The sequence below is a fragment of the Ichthyophthirius multifiliis genome, assembly GCF_000220395.1.
Source record: "Ichthyophthirius multifiliis unplaced genomic scaffold scaff_1120509251032, whole genome shotgun sequence".
Classification (NCBI taxonomy): Eukaryota; Ciliophora; class Oligohymenophorea; order Hymenostomatida; genus Ichthyophthirius; species Ichthyophthirius multifiliis.
In genome coordinates this window covers 16,099-41,960 of record NW_004086266.1, presented here as the reverse complement: position 1 = coordinate 41,960, position 25,862 = coordinate 16,099, and the positions used below count along the sequence as shown (strand labels likewise).

General features: G+C 20.3%; 1 protein-coding gene across 1 annotated transcript, besides 18 other annotated features; it reads left to right on the top strand. All coding sequences in view use genetic code 6, as the record gives it.

The window, feature by feature from the left end:
- Nucleotides 1-6: 6 nt before the first annotated feature.
- Nucleotides 7-59: a microsatellite.
- A 41-nt stretch (nt 60-100) lies between these two features.
- Nucleotides 101-161: a microsatellite.
- Nucleotides 162-232: 71 nt separating this feature from the next.
- Nucleotides 233-299: a microsatellite.
- Nucleotides 300-507: 208 nt separating this feature from the next.
- Nucleotides 508-555: a microsatellite.
- An 839-nt stretch (nt 556-1,394) lies between these two features.
- Nucleotides 1,395-1,453: a microsatellite.
- An 866-nt stretch (nt 1,454-2,319) lies between these two features.
- IMG5_132180 (type a von willebrand factor domain protein) lies at nt 2,320-24,277 on the top strand (the record flags this gene model as incomplete). The annotated part of the gene is made up of 10 exons (XM_004031973.1): nt 2,320-2,858; nt 3,414-4,120; nt 4,169-7,216; nt 11,791-14,895; nt 14,950-16,862; nt 21,550-21,576; nt 22,768-23,076; nt 23,120-23,329; nt 23,557-23,730; nt 23,780-24,277. The coding sequence occupies 10 exons, from the start codon at nt 2,320-2,322 to the stop codon at nt 24,275-24,277; spliced, it is 10,530 nt and encodes a 3,509-aa protein (XP_004032021.1).
- Nucleotides 10,095-10,161: a microsatellite.
- Nucleotides 17,852-17,914: a microsatellite.
- Nucleotides 18,082-18,106: a microsatellite.
- Nucleotides 18,169-18,196: a microsatellite.
- Nucleotides 19,848-19,945: a microsatellite.
- Nucleotides 23,395-23,541: a microsatellite.
- Nucleotides 23,437-23,507: a microsatellite.
- Nucleotides 23,498-23,550: a microsatellite.
- Nucleotides 24,278-24,428: 151 nt separating the features above from the next.
- Nucleotides 24,429-24,468: a microsatellite.
- Nucleotides 24,438-24,486: a microsatellite.
- Nucleotides 24,459-24,492: a microsatellite.
- Nucleotides 24,493-25,701: 1,209 nt separating this feature from the next.
- Nucleotides 25,702-25,736: a microsatellite.
- Nucleotides 25,703-25,736: a microsatellite.
- Nucleotides 25,737-25,862: the final 126 nt, after the last annotated feature.

The window sequence follows — 25,862 nt, the reverse complement described above, 5'->3', positions numbered from 1 at the left end:
ATTAAGATTATTATTATTATTATTATTATTATTATTATTATTTTATTATTATTATTATTCTAATTTTCTAATTTAATAATTTATATAATTTTTTTCTTATTTTAAATTTTATTTATATTTTATTACTATATACTAATTTTATATTTTATTTATTTTTATTTTTAATAATTTGTTTTTAATATACTAAAATATTATTTTAATATTTTTATATAACATAAGATTTTATTTAACTATTATTATTTATTTTAATAATAATATATTATATATATTTAAATAAAAATTATTATTATAATTTTAATTTGAATATACTATATATTATTTTTTATTAAATTATTTAATTAATTTAAATTAATTATAATTTTTTATTTTTTTTAAACATGTAAATATATCTTTAAGCTAACTAAACTTTATATTTTCAATAAAAAATTAAAATTATTAAAACATATATATGAAAAGTAATTTAATATATTTATTAAATTACCCTAGAAAAAAATAATTAATTTTTTCTTTATAAATAAATTAATAATAATGATTTTATAAATATTATATAAGATTAAGTAAAATTTAATAAATTTTAATAGATTAATTTTCTAATTTAATTAATATATAGACTTTATTAATTAGAGAGTTATGCGTGTTTATATTAATATGAATATTTTTTGTTATATAATAAAATATAAAACTATATTAATAATATTTCTTTTAAAATATAGGTTTTTTTAAAAATATTTATTTATATATAAATATTTATTTTGTTTATTTATTTAAAATTAACTTTTTTCTTTTAATATTTTGTATTGTTTTAATTTATTTATAAAAACAAAATAATGTATTATAATTTTAATTAAGCATTCTAATTTTTTATACAAAGCATTTTTTATATATAATTTTTATTTATTAGGTATAAATGAAGTTTTTTTATATTAGTTTTTATAATAAATTACAATTTTGAATTTTTTTATTATAAAATAACAAGATTAAAAAAATTTTAAAATATAAATAATTGATTTATTTTTTATATAGTTATGTAAAAAAAGTTATTTTTAAGAAAATATAATTATATTGCTGTTAAATTTAAGATAAACTAATTAGTTTAAAATTATTTTTGTATGCTAATAGAAATCTATTTTATATTATTATGATTGATAAAAGGTTTATATAAATATTATTATCAAGAAATTATAAATTAAGTGATAAAATAAATCGGAATTTGTAAAAAGATACATAAAATAAAATTAATAATTTTTATTTTTTTTAAAATAAAAAAAAGTATTTTTATAAATTGCTTAAACTTCTTTATTTTTAAAATATATATAGATGATAATTATAATTAATTATATTTTTTTAATTAATAAAATAATTATATCAATTTTTTTATTTTAGCTAAAAATGAAAAAAATGAAAAATATTAAATAAAGGTATAAAAATAAAAATAATTAAGTATAAATATAAATTAATATATTAATAAAAAACATAATTAAGAATATTAAATAAATAAAGAATAAATATAAATTAAAAGCTATAATAAAAAATAACCTATATTTATATATATATATATATAGAATCAAAAATAAATGTAGGATTTTTAACTATTAATACAAGCAATAAAAAATAACCAAATAAAATATGGATATTAATATTTATCCCCAAATGACTAAAATTCTTAACAAAGCATTTTAAATTTCGCTTTAAATTTAATATTAAAAAATTAAAATTTAAGCGCTCTATGGATAGAATCAGGTAGAGGAATTCTAAACATAATAAAATACTTAAGCGAGTAAAGTGACTAATTTATACAAGATAGAAAAAATAGAATAATTGTTGATAATTTTATGTGTTTTATATATTATACTTAGAAATATAGTCGCTAGGACATAATAAAATATTATAAAGAAATGAAATATAGGTATAATTATGACTTAATATTGGAATTAAGTTTGAATTAAAATTACAATTAAATAATATAGATTCTTATTAATCTTAATATTTTATTTAATTTCGATTGTTAGTATTTTTCTTTAATTTTCGAAAGTGGAGTTTTGTTTGATTTTTTGAAAAATATTTTAAATAAAGATGAAAAAGTAGAGGCACTTACTTTAAATTTGATTCTTAAATTAAACTCTTTAAATGAAGAAAACATCTAGAGTGAATTTGTACTTGAAAAAATATTCAATTAAGGCAAAAATACTGAATTTTATTTACAAAAAATATATAAAAGTTAAGAAATAATGTAATAAGTTTTTGAAAATATAGAAAATTAAATAATTAATAACGATGAGATATAATAAATAACAGTAATAAAAAATAATTAAATTTAAGATGAAATTTATCAATAAAACGTTTATAAAAACTAAAAAACAAGAAGAAAATGATAATAAAGCAACCGAATTGTATATAGAAACAGATATAAATATAAACGAAATAAAACAAAAAATCCTCGAAAACAATTTCCTTATATTAGATGGAGAAGCCGGTTGTGGTAAAACAACAATAATAAATAAAATTTCAACCGATTTTAACCAAAAGATAATTTCTCTATTTGTAGATAATACCACAGATTTAAAAACACTAATCGGAAGTTACGTTTGTACGGAAAAGATTGGACAATTTGAATGGAAATAAGGTCCTTTAGTTAAATGTATGCAAGAAGGACTTTGGCTTTTACTAGAAAATGTATAAGAAGCATCCGAAGAAGTACTTTAGGGCTTATTAAAATTCTCTAAAGAGGGAAAATGTGAAATTCTGGGAGGTAATAATATCATCAGTGATTTTAAATTTAAGATTATTGGTTGTGGAAATTTCGGAGGGGGCAAAATGGATATAAAGAGGAATTTTGTAGCATAAAATAGCGGAAACGGGTATATATAAATGTAACCTATATCTAAATAATGTCTATATGATATTATAAAGGAGAAATACAAGCTTTTATTTTTAAATAATAATAACAATAATAATATATACGATAAAATAATGAAAATAATAAATTATTTGAAAGAAGAGTGTTATAAAAAATACATATGGTTTAAAAATGGAATTACCACCGAAAAGATAATAAAATTATTCAAAAGAATAGAATTTCATCTAAAGGAAATTTACGGAGAAATAGGAATACAAAACAATACTCTAGTAAATGACTTTAAATAAAAAATTTTTCTAGAAATTTACGAAAGTCTAATTTTCGCAGAAAAAGATGCCGTTTTTGATGAAAATATAGCTTTTTTTATTCTAAATATACTAGAATTATCTAAAGAAGATTTCTATTTATGTATAATTAAACATTTTCCAGAAATTGAGAGGAATGATAAATTTGTTAAAATAGGAAAATTAGGTTGTATATAGAAGAACTATTTTAATTAAAATAATGCCTAAAAATATGATAGTAATAGTAAAATAGCTATTAATAATATTACTAGAGATATCATTTATAATGCCTATAGTTCACGTTTGATTGAAAAAATAGCTTCCTGTTTGTATTTTGATGAACCCTGTTTACTTGTAGGAGATACAGGCTGTGGCAAAACAACTATGGCATAACATGTTGCTGAATAATTTTAGAAAAAACTTTTTATCTATAACATGAATTAAGGCTCAGATGCTGTAGATTTAATCGGTGGTTTTAAACCTATTGATGTGAGGCTATTATTAAAAAAGATATTGGTGAAATACATAAGAAAATTCCAAGAAATCGCTAACGTTTAAGCTAATAAAGCTTTTGTGGATAATTTAAGTCAACTTTTTTTACATAAAAAATACTCTACACTAATGAAGGCTATGATTTCTAGTTTTGATGGTATTTTCCAAAAGCTCCAAAAGAAATGCCTACCAATATAAAAGTGGGAGAAACTACACTAAAAAATTATCAATTTATATAAAAACAAAGAAAAAATAGAATCAAACTTAGCTTTCCACTTCGTAGAAGGAAATCTTATAAAAGCTATAAAAGAAGGAGATTGGGTACTTATTGATGAAATAAATCTTGCTAATAATGAGGTTTTATAAAAAATATTGCCTATAATTGAAGGAAGATCTATTTTATTATATGAAAGAGGTGATTTAAAAGAAATTAAAAGACACTCTATGTTTAGAATAATAGGATGCATGAATCCTGGAAATGAAATAGGTTTTTATATATATTTATTTTATATTATATATAAATATATATATATAGGTAAAAAAGAATTACCCGAAAATATTAGAAAAAAATTTACTGAAATATATGTACATGATATAAAAGAAAGAGAAGATGTATAGAATTTAGTTAAAAAAAAATTAGGAAGTTAAATCGCTGTCGAAATATCATCTAAAATCGTAGATTTATTTATGGAAATGAAATATGATTTAAATAATAATATAGAAGATGGTTATTAAAGAAAACTCCATATTTCACTTAGAAATTTAGCTCGTGCTTTAAATTATATCAAATAAAATATAGGAACATACGGATTAGACCGAGTTCTTTATGATGGACTATATTTAGGTTTCGGGACTGCCTTGAGTTAAGCAAGTTAAGGTCATTTTTAAATGCAAATAGAGAAAACGTTTTAAATTTCTCATTTAAAATATTCTGAAATGTTAAACCAAAAGTAAAAAGTTATCGAAAATAATCCTCTTAAAGTTAACTTATACGGCTTTATACTAAATAAAGGTTCTCTAAAAATTAAGAAAGAGGAAGAATGTGAATTTTTAATAACCGATATGTTCAAAAAATACACTATAGACGTACTTAGAGCTATATCAAGTAGTGATCTTCCCGTATTATTAGAAGGTCCGACTTCTGCTGGAAAAACATCTATCATAAAATATATTGCGGAGCGTTCTGGATATAAATGCGTGCGAGTAAATAACCATTAACATACTGAAATTGAAGAATATATAGGATCATATTTACCTGATAGTAAAGGAAAATTGGTTTTCCATGAAGGAGTTTTAATATAGTCTATGAAAGAGGGAAATTGGTTAATTTTGGACGAATTAAATTTAGCAAGAAGTGAGATTTTGGAAAGTTTGAACAGACTCCTAGATGATAATAAGGAGATTTTTGTAAATGAAACTTAGAGTTATGTCAGACCACATGAGAATTTTAGAATTTTCGCAACTTAAAATCCTACTTCTTATGGTGGAAGGAAAGAATTATCAAAAGCCTTTAAAAATAGGTTCGTATAGATTTTTTTTGAGGATATTTAAGAAAATGATCTTTAGTAGATTTTGTAAAAAAGATGTACTATAGCCCCTTCTTATTGTAAAAAATTAATGGCTATATTAAAAGATTTGAGGCTTTTTAGACAAAGAAATAATTTCTTTTTAGGTAAAGAGAGTAGTATTACAATTAGGGATTTAATAAAATGGGGAAATAGGCCAGTTTTGACAGTTGATGAATTAGCCATGGAAGGCTATTGCTTACTCGCAGAAAGATTAAGGACTTAAGAAGAAAGAGATTTTATATAAAAAATAATCGAAAAACATTGTCGGGTTAAATTAAATCCGTAAATTTATTACTAGAAATTCTCCGATGATATGCTAAAACCATTATAAAGTTAATTTCCTTTCTTCCTTTAATTAAATGAAGGCTTTAAAAGAATGGCTTGTTTAACTTTAAAATGTTTATAAAATAAAGAACCTGTATTACTTATCGGAGAAACAGGTTGCGGAAAAACTACTTTGGCATAACTTGCCGGCTTTTTGAGAAATTCGAAAGTTTTTTCCATTAATTGTCATTAGTATACTGAAAGTAGCGATTTTTTGGGTTCTCTAAGGCCTGTAAGGAAAAAAGAAATTTATGAGGAATAATTAAGAGTTTTCCTAGAATAAGAATTAGATTAAGAATTAATTGAAGAATAATATAAATTTTTAAACAATTAATAAATTTCAATTGACGAAAGAGTAAAAATAATAAAAAATGAACAAAAAAGACAAAAACTATAAGAACTTTTCATAAAATCAGAAACAATGTTTGAATGGCAAAACGGTCCTTTAGTAGAAAGCATGGAACAAGGCGGCGTTTTTTTAATAGACGAAATCTCCTTGGCGGAAGATTCGGTTCTGGAAAGACTTAATAGTGTTTTAGAAAACGAAAGATTCCTATTACTTCCTGAAAAGAATGAAAGTGAGTAAATATAAGCTAAGGAAGAATTCGTAATTATATCTACAATGAACCCAGGTGGAGATTTCGGAAAAAGAGAATTATCTCCAGCTTTAAGAAATAGATTTACTGAAATCTGGGTAGAATCATTAACTAGTAAGAACTTGATTTGTAGTCTATAAGGCAGAAACGATGTTTTGGAAATGATTAAAGTCTATTTAACCGATTGCGGGTTTAATATTAATAACAGTGAAAATGTGGCTGAGAAAATATACGATTTCGTAAAATTTTATAACTCGGATTTCTGCGATATGTACGCTTTGGAGGCTAAAAGGAATATTACTATGAGAGATATAGTTTCTATGATGTAATTTATGAATAAAACTTAGACATTTTGTCCAAATAATATATACTAGTTGTATTTTTATGCACTTAATGTGGTAGTTTTGGAGCCTATAAAATTCCTTCCTTTGAATGAAAATTAAAAGAAAAAAATGATTTTCGAATGTCTAAATTTCGTCGAATAATAAAATATTGGAAATTCATTAAATAATAATAATAATAATAATTTAATTTCCATTATAGACAATAATAAATTGAAAATGGGAGATTTTGAAATTCCTTTGAAAAACTCAAATTTTATTTCTTCGAAAAAAAATATTAAGTATTCTTTATAAAACTCTTAAACTAAATAAACTCTATATAAAATAATATAAGCATTATAATTAGATAAATCCATACTATTAGAAGGTAATCCAGGAGTAGGAAAATCATCTATCATAGAATATATAGCCCATTTAACCGGAAATAAATTAGCTACAATATGTCTTTCTGAATAAACAGATATAGTGGATCTTTTGGGCAGCGATTTGCCACACTGTGAGAATAAATTATAAATGAAATTCAGATGGTATGATGGAGTTCTTTTAGATGCACTCAAAAACGGTTATTGGATTTTACTCGAGGAGCTTAATTTAGCTTCTTAGAGTGTGCTAGAAGGTTTGAATGCTATTTTGGATCATAGAGGATCTGTTTTTATCCCTGAAATTAACCAAGAATTTAAAAAGCATCCCGAATTTAGGATTTTTGCTGTATAAAATCCCATGGGATTAGGGGGTGGAAGAAAAGGGCTACCGAGTAGTTTTTTGAATAGATTTAGTAAAATTCATGTCGAAGAATATGATAAAGATAATTTTTTGGATATTTTAAAAGATTTATATTTTGATGAAGATTTAGAAAAAAATGAATTTGAAGAAAATATTATTAATGAATTGCTAGATTACATAGAAAAAAAAAACACTAAAACTCTATTTAAAAAAGCGAATTTAAGAGATGTTTTGAGATTTTACGAAATATATTTAAGATGTGGAAAAAATGCATAAACTGCTTATAATGTAGTATTTTAAGAAAATCCAATATAAATATAAGAAAAATATTAAGAACAATTAAATATTTTACCAAAAGAATTTAAATTCATGAATAAAAATAATGAAAAAATATGCCTTCCATTTTCTTATAAGAATCAAATAAATAATGTCTAATTAATGTTTTTAAATAATTATAAATACTGCTCAACTTTTATAATTAACGGCAAAACAGGAAGCGGAAAAAGTACTTTTATTGAAATTCTTTCTTAATTAAACAATTGTTAAAAAGTAGTTGAATTTAATTTAAATTCATAAACTGATAGTAGTGAATTAATCGGAGGTTATGATTAAGCAGATTTCTAGAGAGAAATGTATTAATTAAAAAATAAAGTAATTTAAATCTTAAAAGAGAACTTAAACTAGAATAATAATTCTAGCTTTTTTGAAGCTTTAAAATTAATGTTTATTCTGTAATAAAATTCTTCTTTATAAAAAAATATGCTGATTAATATCCAAAAAGCCCTTTAATTTTTAGAATAATAAAAAAGTGTAATAAAAAATAATATAGAAACTTTAAAATAGGAATTCCAAGAAATATAAAACAAAAAAGAACTCAATAATAATGGATATTTCTAATGGTTTTACTCATAAATTATAAACGCAATTCAAGAAGGAAATTGGGTAGTTTTAAAAAACGTTGAAAGGGCAAATTAAGCTGTTTTAGCTAGGCTAAATCCATTATTAGATGTAAATTTAGAAGGAAAGAAAGAAGTTATAATAACAGAATATTAATCCGAAAAAATAAAAATTAATTAGAATTTTAGATTGTTTTTATTAAATAATGTTGATTTTGCAGATGGATTAAATGAAGGAATCAAAAACAAATGCGTTTAGATAAACATAAATAATTTTTAAGATGAAAAAGCTTACTTTGCGGATTTATAGAATATCTTTTTAAATGAAATGTTTTTGAATATTTTTAATTAAAAAAATACTCTTTTTATACTCTCTTTACCTTTGTAATTGATGAAGATTTTAAATTTTTGTGAATTCAGGACTTTTAAACTGTACCTTCTTAATATTTAATAATAAATGCTATCTAAAAATCATCTAAACTTTGCTAATTTTTAAGATTTCATAGTTTCCGTTTTTAATTAAACATATAAAATCTACAAAGTATAAAATCTTGAAAAAGCCATTTAAGATGTTTCTGTTAATCCTTTAGTAGAATAATTGAATTTCCTATATACTTAAGACCCATTAATTAATGAAAAATGCTAATTGTATAAAGAAGAAATTAACAAAATTAAACAAAGTAGTTAATTATTGAATTAAAAAGTAATAAATTTGACACAATTCCCAATAAATAAATAGACTTCATCTTTAAAAATTTATTCTAAAAATATCTTCTTTTTACCCGAAATTAACCAAAAAATAAGAGAAAATTTAGCGATGATTATACTCGAATGTGCTTTGGAAGTACAAGAATATTAATATATAAGTGGAATTTCAAAATTAGACCTTGAAAAATACTCAAATAATGAAATTTCTAGCTAGGTTTTATATCAGAAATTAATACAAGAAATCGAAAATAAGAAAAATAATAAAAAAGCTCATATTTATATAATTCAAAATTATCAATAAGCAAAACTATAAGATTAAATAATACAAAAAATATTCCAAAAAATAAACTTAAATTAATAAAATAATGAAAACTAAAAAAAAATATAACATATAATTATTTAAATAATAAATAATATATATTAATTACCTAAAATATATAAACTTTTAAATGAAAAACTAAACGAAATAAATGAAAACTAATTAGAAAAAAAAAGCCTTGAAAATTAAAAAATCAACCTATTTGTTACTTTATGGAAAAAATGTGAATATTTCCAAAAAATGCCCAGAAATAAGACACAATTTTTCGAAAGAGAAAAAGTCATGAATATCTTAGAATCTAGTAATGACTGTATTACTTAATAAATTATTGAATTAAAAAAGAAATTCAGAAATATGTATTTTATCGAAAATTCAAAAACAAGATTAACATCTTTAGAGATATTATCCTTAATATATGACAAAAATAATGATTAGAGTATTGATTTCAATATTTTTGAGAAAGAAATAGAAAACATAATGACTTAAAATATAGAAAATAACTTCCAAATAATAATAAAAGATGAGTATAATAATGATTAAATTTTAAAAAAAATTCCAATTTTACATTCTGATTTAGCTATTAAACATTGGGAAATAAACAACAGCGAATTTTAAAGTGAACTTTATGAAAATAATAAATATATAAATTCATTTTAGTCAATAAGAAAATATTTAGTATTTAAAGGTATATAAAATTTTGCCTTTTTCTTTAACGAAGATAAATTACAAGAAATGAAATTAAATATAAGCAAATTTGTAGAAAAGCCTTCTTTTGAACTTATGAAGTGTATTTCTTTACTCTAAAAAAATATTACAATAAACAATATTGTGGAAATTAATTATATTTGTGAAATGTAAAATCTACATATGGACATTTTAGAAGTAGAGAATTGCGCAGAAAGCATTATTAATGGAAAATTAAAAAATTTAAATATTTTAAATAATTAAATATACCTATTAAGAAATTGCATTAATTATTTTGGAATTAATAATAATAATAATAATAATAATAATAATAATAATAATAATATTAACAATAACAATAATAATAATTTCTAAGATAATGAAGATGATTAAATTTTTATTTTAGCTTATATTTGGATTCTTAATATTATGAATAAAATTATAAATAAAGAAGAAAATTTATGTTTTTCATTAATAGTTTAACTTATCGAATACTTAAAAAATATGAATATTTAAAATATAATCGCTATTTAGGAAAAAATATTATTAAATTAATAAAATAATGACTCTTTGTTTTATAAATTCACAGTTTTTTTAAATGAAGAATTATAAAATTTATTTATAAAATAAAATTCCTTATAAAAAATTGGAATTTTATTTGCTAAAATCTTCTCTATAAAAAAAGGTATTTTCGAAACTGAAGAAAACGACTGTTTAACCGAACTCATAAAGGAAGATTTCTAATTTTAACATGAAAAAATTAAATATGATGATTTTTTGAATGATTATGCTGCTTTTTGTGTTTTAGAAAAGACTATTTTTGGTTTTCATAATTAAAAATAACCCCATATACAAAAACTGAGTGATTAAATAGAGACTTCTAAAAATTTAATACAAGAAATTCAATCTAGAATAATTTTCAGAGGTTTCAATGGAGATAATATAGCTTGTTTTGGCAAATTTTTTGAAGACAATTTGCCTTTTATAGAAAAGATTGAAGATTTATTATCTGAAATAGACAAGAAAGATAAAATAAAGGAAATAAAAAAAATATTGAAAATTATTTACATAATTCGTTTCAAAAATACTCTCTTAATTTCAGTGATTTTCTTATTCCGATTAACTTTTCATATATTCTAATAAAAAAATACATTGAAATACAAGAAGAGAAGATTTTTAATGAAAGAAAAAGAAAAAACGTCGATTTAATTCCCTAAAAAATAAACGAAACTCTCCAAAACTTCGAAACGATAATTTTCGCTAAAAAAAATATCTACTAATTGTTTTTAGCAGAGGAAATTTTATCAAACATAAATTACAAAAACACTCATTTTTTCAAAAAAAATAACATTACAAATATAAATTAATTTGCATATTATTTATTATAAATTTGCAACGAAAACTTAATGTTGAAAGAAGAACTAAATAAACTCGAAGAAGATGACGCCACAAAAATTATCAAAACTTAAAGAAAGTTCCAAAAAATGATTATAGATGAATACACTAAGGAAACAGTAGAAGAATATAAAGAAAAAGAAAAGGAAGAAATTAAATAATTTTTCAATAATTTTACCCATTTTTACTCTCATTTTCTCCAAACAGACTTATCTATTTAAGAAAAAATAGAATTAACATAATAATAATAATTAGAGTTTGAAAATAATAATACTTCGACTTCGAGTAATTATTTTAATCAAACAGAAGTTAAATTCGAGGATTTACCAAAAAAAGAAACTGAAAGAATCAAAAATATAAGCCAAAATATCGCTTTGTAAATTATTTACTTATTCTCAAAATAATCCTCTAAAAATTCTACTTCATAATCAAAAATACACTTTTCCCACTAAAACCATTTCATGAAATTAAAACTGGCCGAAAATCTTCCTTTATTATCTTCCAAAAACAGAAAAGAAATCTTATATGAATATACTTTCTCATTTGCATAAATCTAATCAGAAACTAATCTTTTATAATAATAACAAATATAAGAAAAAAAAGTCATATTTAATGTCTACAAAGATGTAGTTCCGGAAGAAAATATTAAAGTATATAATCCTATAGTCCGTCTATTATAGTAAATATAGTAACTCTTAAATCTAGAAATATTCGAAAATAACGCTGTATTATAAAACTTAGCTATATTATGTGATTTTACACTAGAAAACAGTATATACACAACTCCATTAAATAAAATGATAACTGGTCTTCAATATATAGCTGAAAAATGTGAAGAATGGAATATTTCTTCAAGTAAGCAATACACCCTTAGTGTTTAGACATAACCTATAATCGATCTTCTTTTATACTGGAGAGGTTTAGAGAGAAAATGCTGGAAATAAATGCTTTAAGAAAAGGAAAAAGAAGTCGAGAATTTAGATGTAGTAGTATTCATGAAACTTAGAAACCTGCTAATATCCGCTCAATAAAAAGACTAGGAAAATGTTTTTAATTTATTAGATTAATATGTCAGGACTTCAGTTATGGGAACTTTTTCTTTAAGAATGAAAGCCTTATATTATTTGACTCAATAGAAGGATTTATTACATATAAAAATTATTTTTTAAGTCTATAAATACTACGAGTAGTTTTTGGAAACTTTTAATAAGACAATAGATGAAAATAAATAAGAATATGAAAAAGAATGTAAAGACTATATTAATTTAGCTGGTTGGGAAAGTAAAAATTACCTCACTTTAAAATAAACAGTAGAAAAATTCTAGGGAAAACTACACAGAATTCTAAAAAAATATAAAGGATTTTTATAAGAACCAATTTCAAGACATATTTTCGATAAACAAAGAAACAATTTTTTTGCTTAAAACTACGATAATTTTTACCAAAAATATTAAATTTAATATAAAAATTAAAGACTAAATAATTTCGCTCTCTCATTTAAGAATTGCGTGAATTTAAATGAAAATAAACTAGTATAAACAACATAAAGACTATGCATTAAAAATTCACTTTTGATACCATAATTTTAAAATAATAATAATAATAATAATTTTTATTAATAAATAAATGATTTAAACGATAACAATATAGATATTCCTTCCTGGCTTTACATAGAAGAAAGTATAATAGATGTTTTTGATAGAATAAAATGTCTACATGGTGAAGACGTGACCCGAAATATGAAATATAAAGCTGTTATTGATTACTTTAAATTCCTCAAAACACTTGGATTTACCTCTTACTATAAAACCACTACTTAAATAATGAAAGATAATACTCTATTATATGATATGAAAGTTATAAATTCTGAAAATTTCCATATTTTGGGACTATAAGAGGACTTTACTTATATAGAAAAGTGCTATTATAATACTTTAGATAAAATTTGTATACTTAAGTTTAATAATTAATATTCTGAAGACCTTACTATGGATAATATTAAGAGGGGAAGTGGATTTTTAATCGAGTTTTTTTATTATATTAAGAGATCTTTTGTAAATTTGGCTGATTTAAGTGAAAAAATTATTCCTTTAGAACAATTTTTTAACAATTTTTGTTAATTCGAGGATGATATATGCATTTAAGTTGATGATTATGTGTCTATTAATGAAAAAGTTTCAGAAATATTGAATGATTGTTCCTTTTTATTTAGTAATGTGAAGAATTACTATTCTTAAAATGATGAAGAGGATGAAATTTTGAAAAAATGTGAATAATTTACCGAAGAAAGTGTAAATATATTGAATGGAAAAATAATTCAAGTTAAAAAATATGAAAAAATAATCCAAAACATGACTTTATTAGTAGAAAAAATACAAAAAAGTAAACAAAAAACTAACAAATATGTTCTTTTAGATTCTCAAAAAGTCCTCAAAGATAAATTTAATGAGAAAATAAAAGAAATTAATGCCTTAATAGTCTATTTATAGGATATTTTACAATAAAAAATATAACAATGTATTCAAAAAAATTAAAAATCTGTAAATGATGAATAAATAATAATTAACGATATTTAACTTTTTGCATAAAAAATATTTAAAACAGTTTAAAAATATAAATAAATTCTCAAATCAAATATATAAGTAGAAGAAGAAGAATAATAATAATAAGAAGAATAAAAAATCGAAAAAAAATAAAATCTAGAAAATAATGACGCTTCCTTTATATAAAACGAAGAAAAAACAATGCAAAAACTCAAAAAAATATTCGATGATTTCTCTTACAAATTAAAAGAAGTCCACTCACAATCTCTAATAAAAAAAGCCCTAAAAAAGTAAGACTCTCAAAACCTGAAGGAAATCCTCTATTTATTAAAAATATACATCTAAAATATTCTTATTTATTACTCAAAAAGCATCAAATCTTAATCTAAACTATTAGAATTAACGTCTGTAATATTCTATAATTTATTCTATAAAGGATTTTGTCAACCAAAAAACAATAACGGAGACCAAGAAGGAGAAACAGACGACGAGGAAGGAAAATATGAATTTAAAGAAGGTACAGGTATAGGGGAAGGAAAAGGCAAGGAAAACGTTACAAAAGAAATCGAATTTGAGGAATAGTTATTAGGAAACAAAGATGATGATTATTAAGAAAATTCAGAAAGTAACGAACAAGAAGAAGAATAAAACAAGGAAAATAAAGAAGACGAATTTGAAATGGATTAAGATTTTAAGGGTAAAAACTCCAAAATGGATAACGAATTAGATGAAAAGGAACAGGAAAAAGCCGAAAATCAAGCTGATGAATAATTTAGTGATGTAGACGATGATAATTTAGATTTTAAAATGTGGGAAGGAGATGACGCTTAAGAAGAAGAAGATAAAAAAAACGATGAAAATAAACAAAATAGAAAATAAGATTAATTACAATTCAACTCAAAGTAAAAGCCTTAAGGAGAATTAGAAGATAAAGCCAAAGACGAGTCCAAGAAAGATAAAGAATAATAAAGAAATATTAAAGATTTCGAAAATGTAGAACAAAAGGAAAACCCAGAACCTGAAATCAACTAAATGTAAAAAAATGATGATGAAGAATAAGAAGAAGAATAAAATGGCGAAAACAAAGACTTAAATTAATAATTAGATCCTGAATTACTTAAAGGTTAAATGGAATTAGAAGAAGAAGAAGAACTTAATGATGAACGTAAAAAAAAATATTTAATTATATATATATATATAAAATAATATCTAAATATAGATTAAGATGGCGGATCATAATAAGGAGAACTTGAAGAAGATATGGAAAGTGCAAACGACTAATAAAATGACTAATAATAAATAGATCCATTAGATTAAATAAGTGATTTCGAAGAAAAAAACTAATAATAATAAGAAGAAAAAACCTAAATGGAACAAGCTGTATAAAACGAAAATATGGATGAAGAAGAAGAAGAACATAATGAATAAATAGCTGAAGAAGAAGAAGAATAAAAAAAAGACTTCCCTAAAAATGTCCATAACTAAAACCAAAAAAAAAAAAATATTCAAGAAGATAAGTACGGCACAGAAGGAAACGATGATTAAATATAAAATCAAAATGAGAAAAAAGACTAAAAAACCGAAAAAAACTAAATAAATTAGAATAACCAAGAAAATTAAGAAGAAAATAAAGAAAACTAATAAGAATAAAATAATGAAGGTTAACAATTAGAAAATATAAATAAATTCTCAAATGAATTCCTTAAATAAATCATTTAAAACTCACAACCAACTGCTTAAACTCTTCAAAATTTCTTCAAAGATCTCTAAATTGTTCAAGAATCAAACGAAAATTAAATCTAATAAATAAATTAAGAAGAAAAACTATAAAACTAACCCTAAAACGAATATGAAGCTTATAATCCTGATTAAAATATGAGCCAAGACTAACTATCTTAATTATTAAAAACCAACTTTAATGCTCAAAATAACTAATAGAATATCCAAACGTAGTAAGAAGATTAAAATAATATTGAAGAATTTCCAAACAACTAAACTAATCTTAAATAGGATCTTGAAAAAGAGGAATAATAATAAAAATAAACATAAAAAAAGCCTGAAAATAAAAACAACCAATAACAATAATAAAAAGAATCCCAAATTGATTTTGAAGAAGAGCAAAAAGAATCCCAAAAAAATAAACCCGCAAAAACACAATACGAAGAAGATTAAAACATTTATAAAGAAAAAAAACCCCTAGATCTTTAATAGAGTATCCCTAAACCCACTAAAATGGAGCAAGAGGATAACTTAGAACTACAATAAGACATCCAAGAACTTCTCGAAAAATACCTTGAAGACATAAAAAGCACTTCCGAAGATCTTCCAGATGATCTCCGTTTATAAAAAGCCCAAGAGCTATGGTAAATTCTAGAAACTTAAGCTCGATATTTATCCCAATAACTTTGCGAAGAATTAAAAGTAGTTTTAGAGCCTACCCAAATTTAATCTTTTAAAGGCGATTATAAATCCGGAAAAAGACTAAATATGAAAAAAATAATCCCTTACATAGCCTCTAATTTCAGAAAGGATAAAATATGGTTAAGAAGAAGCCAGCCATCGAAACGTACTTATTAGATTCTACTTGCAATAGACGATTCAATGTCTATGTAGCATTAAAATGTTGGATTTTTCGCTTTACAATCGATGACCACTTTAAGTTTGGCTATGAGTAAAATGGAAGTTGGTCAAATAGGAATAGCTGCAATAAAATAAGGCTTAAACCTTCTACATGACTTTAATAAATAACTAACACCAGCTGATTCTCCTTATATTCTTTCAGCTTTCTAATTCCAACATTAAGATCATAGTTCTAATGATATGGATTTAGTTAAATTTATGGATTAGACTATTTAGTTGTTTGAAAGTTCAAAATAAGGTCAAAAAGATATTCATTAAATTTGCTTTATTATGAGTGATGGAAGATTTAATAAGAAATTGGTCAAACCTTTAGTTGCTAAAGGTGAAGAAAATGGAATTTTATTCGTTTTTATTGTACTTGATAGTAGTGAAGAAAAAGAATCAATTATGAATATTAAATCTACTAACCATAAATATATTAATGGTAAATTATAAATTGAAATGAAGAATTATTTGGAAGATTTCCCTTTTAAAAATTATATTATTGTGAAGGTATTTTTTTTTTATTTTATTTATATTTTTATTAATAAAAATATAGAATGTATTATAATTAAGTAAAGTTTTGGTGGATATACTTAGATAATATTATGAAATGAAAAATAATTAGTGAATATAAAAATATTTTATATATATATGTGTGTATTTTTAATTAGCATTATAATTTATTAAATTTTAAATTATCAAAATTTAGTTTAAAAACATTCGCAGACATTTTTATCAGTATTTGTTGAATTTTTTTATTAACCCTCATTAATTATTTCAGATGGTACATATCTTTATTATTATTTTTAGATATTAAAATATAAAAATTCTAATAATTATATTTAAATATATAAAAAAATATATTTCAGACAGAATCTAATTTAGTCAACTAAAAATTGAAATTTGTTTAAATATAAACATTTATTATATCATTATTTATATTTTAATAATTTAAAATATTTTAATTTAATTTTATAATTATAGGAGGCAAACTTTAATTATTTAAAATTTATATTTTTACTTTCAACAAAATAAATTAATGAAATGATTTTATTTAAAACCAAACTGGAAATAAATAAAATAATATACAAGAATATTTATAAGAGACAAATTAAGAAGAAACAATATCAATAATAACCTTAAATAATAGTAATTCATCGAATTCAAACAAATCAATTAATTTAGGCAATTAATTATGGAAATAAATATTTAAAACATGTGATTAATTTTTATAAATAAAATAGAAATTGAGATTACTAAGAATTTTAAGAAAATTCATATAATAAAAATATTTATATAAATATAAAAATTACAGAATAAAAATTATAGTTAAAATTATAAGTAAAATGATAATGAGTTTAAATCTAATTAAAGTTATAATAATAATATTTCTATATATACAATATAATATATATTAAAATAAAAATTATTTAAAATATTAAAATTAAATAAATTAAATATTTATATAAAAAACACTTTTTTATATATTATAGAAAATGAAAAATATAAAGTAATTTGTAAATGAAATAATAATTTTTTAAAAAAATATAAATAATTATTTACACATATATATGAGAATTTTTATTTTAATGAAAATTAAATTTTAATTATTGCAATTATCAATTGGTTATTATAATAAAAAGAAAAACATATTAATAGTAAATAAACACCATAAAAATATATTATTTAATGATAAATTATAAAAAATATTAATGATTTCATAAAGTTTAATATATATAAAAAATATATATAAATATATAAATATATAAATCAATACTTTATTATAATATTTAATATATTAAAAATTGAAAAATAAATAAATATTTATTTATAAATATTTATTTTTTATTTTTATAAAATATTAAATAAATGAGTGTTAGTTTTCAAAAACTCAAATAAATTATAAATTTTTAATAAGTGAATTAACAGCCATCAAATATATATTAATTAAATGAAAACGTAGGAATAAATGATTAAATTAGTACATCGACAATACCCAAAATATAAAGTGAAAAAATTTCAAAAAAAACAGTGCATTAAAAATGCATAAAAACTAAAATAAAATAATATATCCATAAAAAGATATAACTATAAATTAATTTTAGAATAAGAAATAATATATACGATAAAATACATATGATAATATATTATTATCAACTCCATCAAACTTTACTTCTCATTAGCGTGAATCAAAGAATAAAAATAACTAAAAATAATTTTCTATCATAAATAATAAAAACCAAAAATAAATATATTCATTTTAATTGAATTCTTCCTTATCAACTAATTAAGTTACTTAATAATTTAACTCTTTTAAATAATATTAGAATTCAAAAAAAGAATTAACAATTAACTTAATAAAATAATAATAAATAAATACTGAATAAAGCAATACTAGCTCACAAACAAAATCGAATAAAAATTAAAAATTAATGTTAGAGGAATTATAGAAATAAAAAATGCCAAATAAAAAGCTAATGAGTATGTTAGATTTTAATGAATTAATTAATATTTAAGAAAAAAAGAAACACATAAATATAACCTAACATTAAAATAATTATAAAATAATAAAAGAAAATAGTCTTCACCAAAAATGAGTTTGGATTTAAATTAAACTTAACGAATTTAAAAATCTAAAAATAGCTTTAAATATCAATTAAAACATGACCATTACCGGATAATTTAAGAATTAAATTTTTTTACAAAATAATATTCTAAATAAAAGCACACTTTACCAGATATAAGATCTTATTTTAAGTCTTAGCAAATATAGCCGAAAAAAGTAGAGTTTTAAAATAATAAATATACACAATATTAAGTGGAAAAAATACAAGAAATACCTTAAACTTAAGCAAATTTACTTATAAGTGAATAATTAATTGAATATGTACAATAACTAAAAATTAGCATAAGAGACGAATAAGTAGACTCAATAAAAATATACGAAATGTTAGAATTAATAGTTCAAAAATGTAAAGTCATAAATAATATTTAATTAAATTTATTAGTACAATATTCATACGCTTAAATAGCAGAGATATAAGGTAATATTATTTAAGCTTTGCATATATATAAATAAATGATTAAGTTTTGCAATTTTCATGGCAGTTTTTATTTTAAAATAATTCCTTATGAAAGAATAATTTAGATATATAAATAACTGAAAAACTATGAAAAATCAATGATATATATAAAAAAGTTAATTAAATATACATGGCTTTATAAATTTGAAGAAAAAGAAATAAGTTGTTATTATTAAATTGCTAAAAATTATTTTTATTTAAACTAATTGGAAAACTCTGAATTTTTTCATAACAAATGCATAAAGGCGTAAATAGAAGATGAAGAATCACCTATAAAAATATTAGGTATTAAATTAGTAGAAAATTAATAATAAAAATAATATCATTCTATGAAGGATAATACAATATCTGAAGATGATTTTGATTTAGATTTGTTTAAAAGTACAAATAATTTTGTTAAAAATAAAGAAATATAATAATAACAATAATAACAATAATAACAATAATAAAAATAATAATAATAATAATAATAATAATAATAATAATAATAATAATAATAATAATAATAATTTAGTAATAGAATTCTTATAATAAAGAATCAAAAATAATAATTTCAAGTACTAATTTAATTCTTAGAAATAAAGATTATAACTTTATTTAAAATAATCTTTTCTTCCTCTTGGTCCTTTAAAAAAATTAATGTTTTATCTTAAGGATATAGAAAATAATAGCTTTCTGAAAATTAGGAAGATTAAATGATTAAATTAAGGTTAACTCATTTAAGCAATAGTAGAAATATTGAAAATTTTTTTAATTAACAGTGGGATTTTATTGCTTAAAATAAGCTAGTAAACAATATGATCAGAAGAAAAAAACATTACAATATAATTTGTATGATATTAAAAAATTTATCTAATTACCTTGAACAAATAAGAAGCTAACAATAACAAAAAATATAAAATGTTTTTACATAATTATGATAATACTACAAATAAATAAAAAAATATTAATTTAAACCCATATAAAAACAAAAAAATCTTCAAAATTCTTTTATTTTAAATATTTTTTTTTTTTTTTTATAAAAATTATAAAAAAAAAAAAAAAAATATCATTTTTTAAATTTTTAATAAATATTTTCCACATCCGAAACATCATCATAAGACCCACAAATTAAGCTACATTTTTCATGAATTTAATTAGCTTTTGCCTCAATAGCCATACTTTCAGCTCCCATAATAGCTTTTCCTCCCGCATTTTCCACAATAAACGCAAAAGGCAAAATTTCATATAGAATTCTAAGTTTTCCTTTAATATTTTTTTTATCCTCAGGATAAAGAAAAATCCCTCCATACATAATTATTCTATGCATATCAGGCACTAAAGACCCTATATATCTTAAAGAATAGTTTTATTATTATTAATCTTTTGGGTATTTTTTACTATTAATATATTCTTTAATACAATCATCCCAATTCGCACTATTACCCTCATTAATCGAATAAATATTTCCTTTTTTAGGAATTTATACATTCTAATTAGTTAGTACAAACTCTCCCAAAATCGGGTCCAAATTATAAACATTAACCTCATTTTATACTGCCAAAACAAACTAAGTAGATGCCGCATACATGCAATATCCTGCTGCAACAATATTTTTTCCACTTTATAGGATATCATTTATATTTGCACAATCAATAGAGTCGCTAATTCTTCGCCAAATACAAAAAATCGATCCTATTGAAATATTAGCATCTATATTTGTACTCCCGTCAATAGGATCAAAACAAATGACGAAATTTCCTTAATTTTTTTGCTCAATTTATATAATATTCTCCTCTTCTTCACTTACCATTATGGCTACTTGGCCAGATTATTTCATGCAATTTATAAATATATCATTTGCTATTTCATCTAATCTACGATTATCTTCGTTTTCTATACTTTGATTATATATACGGGCTATGCCTGCTTTTTTTACTTTTGATGATATATATTTACAGGCTGTTTGGATACTTGTTATTAATTAAGTATAATCATTAGTAGAATCTTTTTAATATTATTATTATTATTACATTATTAAATGACGAGTTAATGTTATTTAATTTTTGGTATTATTGTTTGTTATATTTAAAATATTTGAAATACTCATTTTTTTGTTTATTTATTTTATTTAGTTTATAACGAAAGTCGTATAACTTAATGTAATTTATTTAAATTATAATTTTTATAATTTTTTTTTTTTTTTTTTTTTATGATTAAATTTAATAAAAATAATAAAATGACAAAATTTTCGTTTTTTAATAAATTTGGTAAATATGGGAAGCATAAAAAGTTATGTTTATTTATATATGCATGCTTTTGTTTAGTAAACTACGCAGGAATATTTATCCTTTTAAGGACTAAAGTTGATTTAGATTTTTATTTCACAAAAATATTTGCTGGAAAATATTTATAAATAAGGAATTAAATTGTTTAGGAAAATAATATTGATTAAAATGATAAAGCATAATTAAATATTATTTCTACGGCAATATTATCTTATGCTTTTTATAAAGCTATGATGCCTATAAGGACTCCTTTAGCAATAGGAATGATTCCTTTAGTTTTCAGATTATTAAAAATATAAAATTGATTAATATAGATATAAATATAAAAAATTATTTGATAATAAAATAATCAATCAAATAAGACACTATTTAAAATAAATATATATAAAACATTTTTTTTATACTTTTTATTAATAATATTTTTAGATATTAAATCAAATTTTATACAAAATAAATAAATAAAAAAAACATTATTATATAAAAATATAATTAATATATTATAAGATATTTTTTTAAAGTTATGAAAAAAATAAAATAAAAAACAGTTTTAAACAATAAAATTTCTTTTATTATTTCGAAAAACATAAATTTATATTTTATTTTAAAACTAGAAGTTTTAAAATATATGATTTAACTCAAATATTAATATAAATAAAAAAATTTTAATATCTTTTTATTATTATTTTAACATTATATTATTATAAAAAGTATATTTACGTCATTTTTTATGATGTTAAAATAAATATAATATGAAACATAAAATATTTTTGATTATTTTAATTAAAATAAGTTAAACAATTTTATTAATCATTTAAATTTTTTAAAAACATATAAATATTTATAATAAAATTAATTATATATTAATAAAAATATTAAAAAAAATGTTTAATAACCTTATAAAATTCTTTAAATAAAAAAAGTAAAATTTATAATTCCTTCCTAAATATTATATAAATATGCATGAATATTAAGTTATGAATTTGCTAAGAAAATATAATCTTCCAGTTTTAAACGTAACAAAAATAATTTATTATAATAAATTTAAATCATTTAAAAAAAATAAAGGGATAAGAAGCAAGTACAGCAGAAGAAGCTGAAGAAATAGCCATAAAATTATCACAAAATAAACCAAAAAATGAAGGAATATAATTTATGGATTATGTTGTAAAAGCACAAATTCATGCTGGAGGAAGAGGGAAAGGTTTTTTTAAAGAAAATGGTATTTAAGGAGGAGTATAATTTGCCTTTTCACCTGAAGAAGTGAAAGAAATAAGTGCTAAGATGTTAGGAAATACACTAATTACAAAATAAACAGGACTACGAGGACGTCCTGTTAATAAAGTATTAATTACAGAAAAAATGTTTTTAAGAAAAGTAAAACAATAAACTAAAAATTAGAAATAAAAAATTATAAAAGGAATTGTATTTAGCAATAACACTTGATAGAAAATAAGGTGGAATAACAATAATAACAAATGAAAGAGGAGGAATGAATGTAGAATAAAGCGGTGTAGAAACAGTTAAAACACATTTCGTTTAGATAGATAAAGGACTAACAGAAGAAATATTACATGAAGTTTCATAATCATTAAATATAGGATAAAAATATGATGAGCAATTACATAAAGTAAGTAAATATAGAATAAATTAATCGCTTGATTAAAAATAAAAAAATAAAATAATAAACATAAATATATATAAATTAAATATTTTAATTAAAATAAATATTAATTTATATATATTTGTATAAATAAATATATATTTATAAATATAAATATATATTATATATAAATAAATAAATATTTTTTTATATATAAATTAATTTTTATTTATAATATATTTTCTATTCTAAAGATTGTAAGTGGTTTATATGATTGTTTTATGAAAAGTGATTGCACTTTATTAGAAATTAATCCTTTAGCTCTGTCTTTAAATGGTTAATTAGTAATATGCGACTAAAAAATGATTATAGATGATAATGCTTTATTTAGATAAATAGAATTAGCTTAATCTGAAGATATAACTTAAGTAAAAGATATATTTATTAAAAAAATTTACAATTTAAAAAATAATACAGAAAGATATAAAAGAAATTGAAGCAGATAAAAATAATCTTAATTACATTGCTTTAGATGGAAATATTGGTTGCATGGTAAATGGAGCTGGATTAGCAATGGCAACAATGGATATAATATAATAAAATAATGGAATGCCTGCTAATTTTCTAGATATTGGAGGTGGAGCTAATGATAGACAAGTTTGTAATGCTTTAAGATTAATGGAAAATGATAAAAACGTAGAATCAATTTTTATCAATATTTTTGCAGGTATTAATAGATGTGATATTGTTGTTCTTGGTCTAATTAAGGCTTTATCGGATTTAGGTATGAAAAAACCTATTGTTATTAGATTAAAAGGAACTAATTTAGAAGAAGGAAAAAGATTAATTATGGAAAGTGGATTTTAAATGAATTTAACTGAAGATTTTGGAAAAGCAGCTTAAAAATCTGTTAAAATGGCAGAAATTCTAAGAATGGCTAAAGAAGCAAGAATTAATATTAATCTTTTAAGCTGATAATATATATGAATTACAAAAAATATTAATTATATATTTTATAAAAAGTAAATAAAAAATTAAATAAATAAATAATATTTTCTTTAATATATTTTAATATGTATATAAATATATATTAATTTTTTTTATATTTATTTTGTCTTAATAAAAATTATATATATTTTTTTTTATTTAAATTTTTTTTTTTTTATTTATTAATTTTTTTTTTTAATAATATATTTATTTTTACACTTTTATAATTTGTTATTTTTTGATGTTTATTGCATTATTAAAAATACGAATTGAGATTTATTGTTTTAAAGAAAAATTTCTAAATTTATTTATATAATAATCAAATATATAACAAAGCTTATTATTTACATAATTTTCGATTAGTTTTTTTTTAATAATATATAAATAAAAAAAATACTTTAAAATAAATATCTAAAATTAAAATGAAAGGATTTTTTTTTTAATAATAGAAATAAAAGAATATTCAATTTACTTAATAAAAAAGTTAATAAAATCAATACATAAAATAGAATGAATATTTTACTTTATTAATAATATTCTCATAAACGATTGCTTTAACGTGCTTTTCAAAGTAATTTAAATTTAATATTTAAATAATGATAAAGATATTTTTTTATATTTTTATCATAAAAAAAAAATATAGTGGAGATTATACTTTCTTATTAGTATATAGATATATAAACGAAATTAATTCAATAATTGTAACAATTTCTATATTTTTTAATTTTTTTTATATAAAAGACCACTATTTAGATTTTGATTATTACGGTAAGATTTTATTTTTTATACTATCATTTCTTGAAATTATTTTTTCTGTATTATTTTTTTTTTGTTAAAAACTTAATACTTAATAAATAAAAAAATTCTAGAACAAATAATATTTATATTTTTTATATAAAAAATTATATAGGTTATATATTTATAACATTTGATTTATTAAATGGTCCAATTGCTCTTTTATTAGATATATATTTCCTTATATCAACATAATAACTTGAATTAGGAATATATTGGGTAGATATTTTAAGAATATTTAGGTTCTTTTGTTAAGAAAAACTTAGAGTTATAATAAAAGATATAATCTATATATTACCTCATTCAAAAAATATATTTTTTTCAATGATATATGTATTTTACATATTTTCATTTTTAGCTTTTAATCTTTTTTCAGACATACATCCTGAATAATTCTCAAATATATTTTTTTCTTTACTTTCTATGTTCTAAACCTTAAGTTTCGATTCTTGGAATTTATTAATAAACATTCCCATAATTAAATAAATTGGTAATGGATGGTGTATATTTTTTATTGTATTTATTTTTCTTTTACAATATTTCTTTTTTAATTTTTTCTTAAGTGTATTTGTTACATATTATAGTAAAAAATAATACCGAGTTAATTTTGTAAACTTTAAAAAAAAATAAAAAAATAAAAAAAAAAAAAAAAGTTATATGAAGAAAAAAATAAAGAATAAAATAATCTTTTAACTGTCTAAAATTTGATTTAAGATATATGTATAAATAAAAAATATGAAAAAAAAATCAGTCTTTTTGATATGATTAATAATAATTA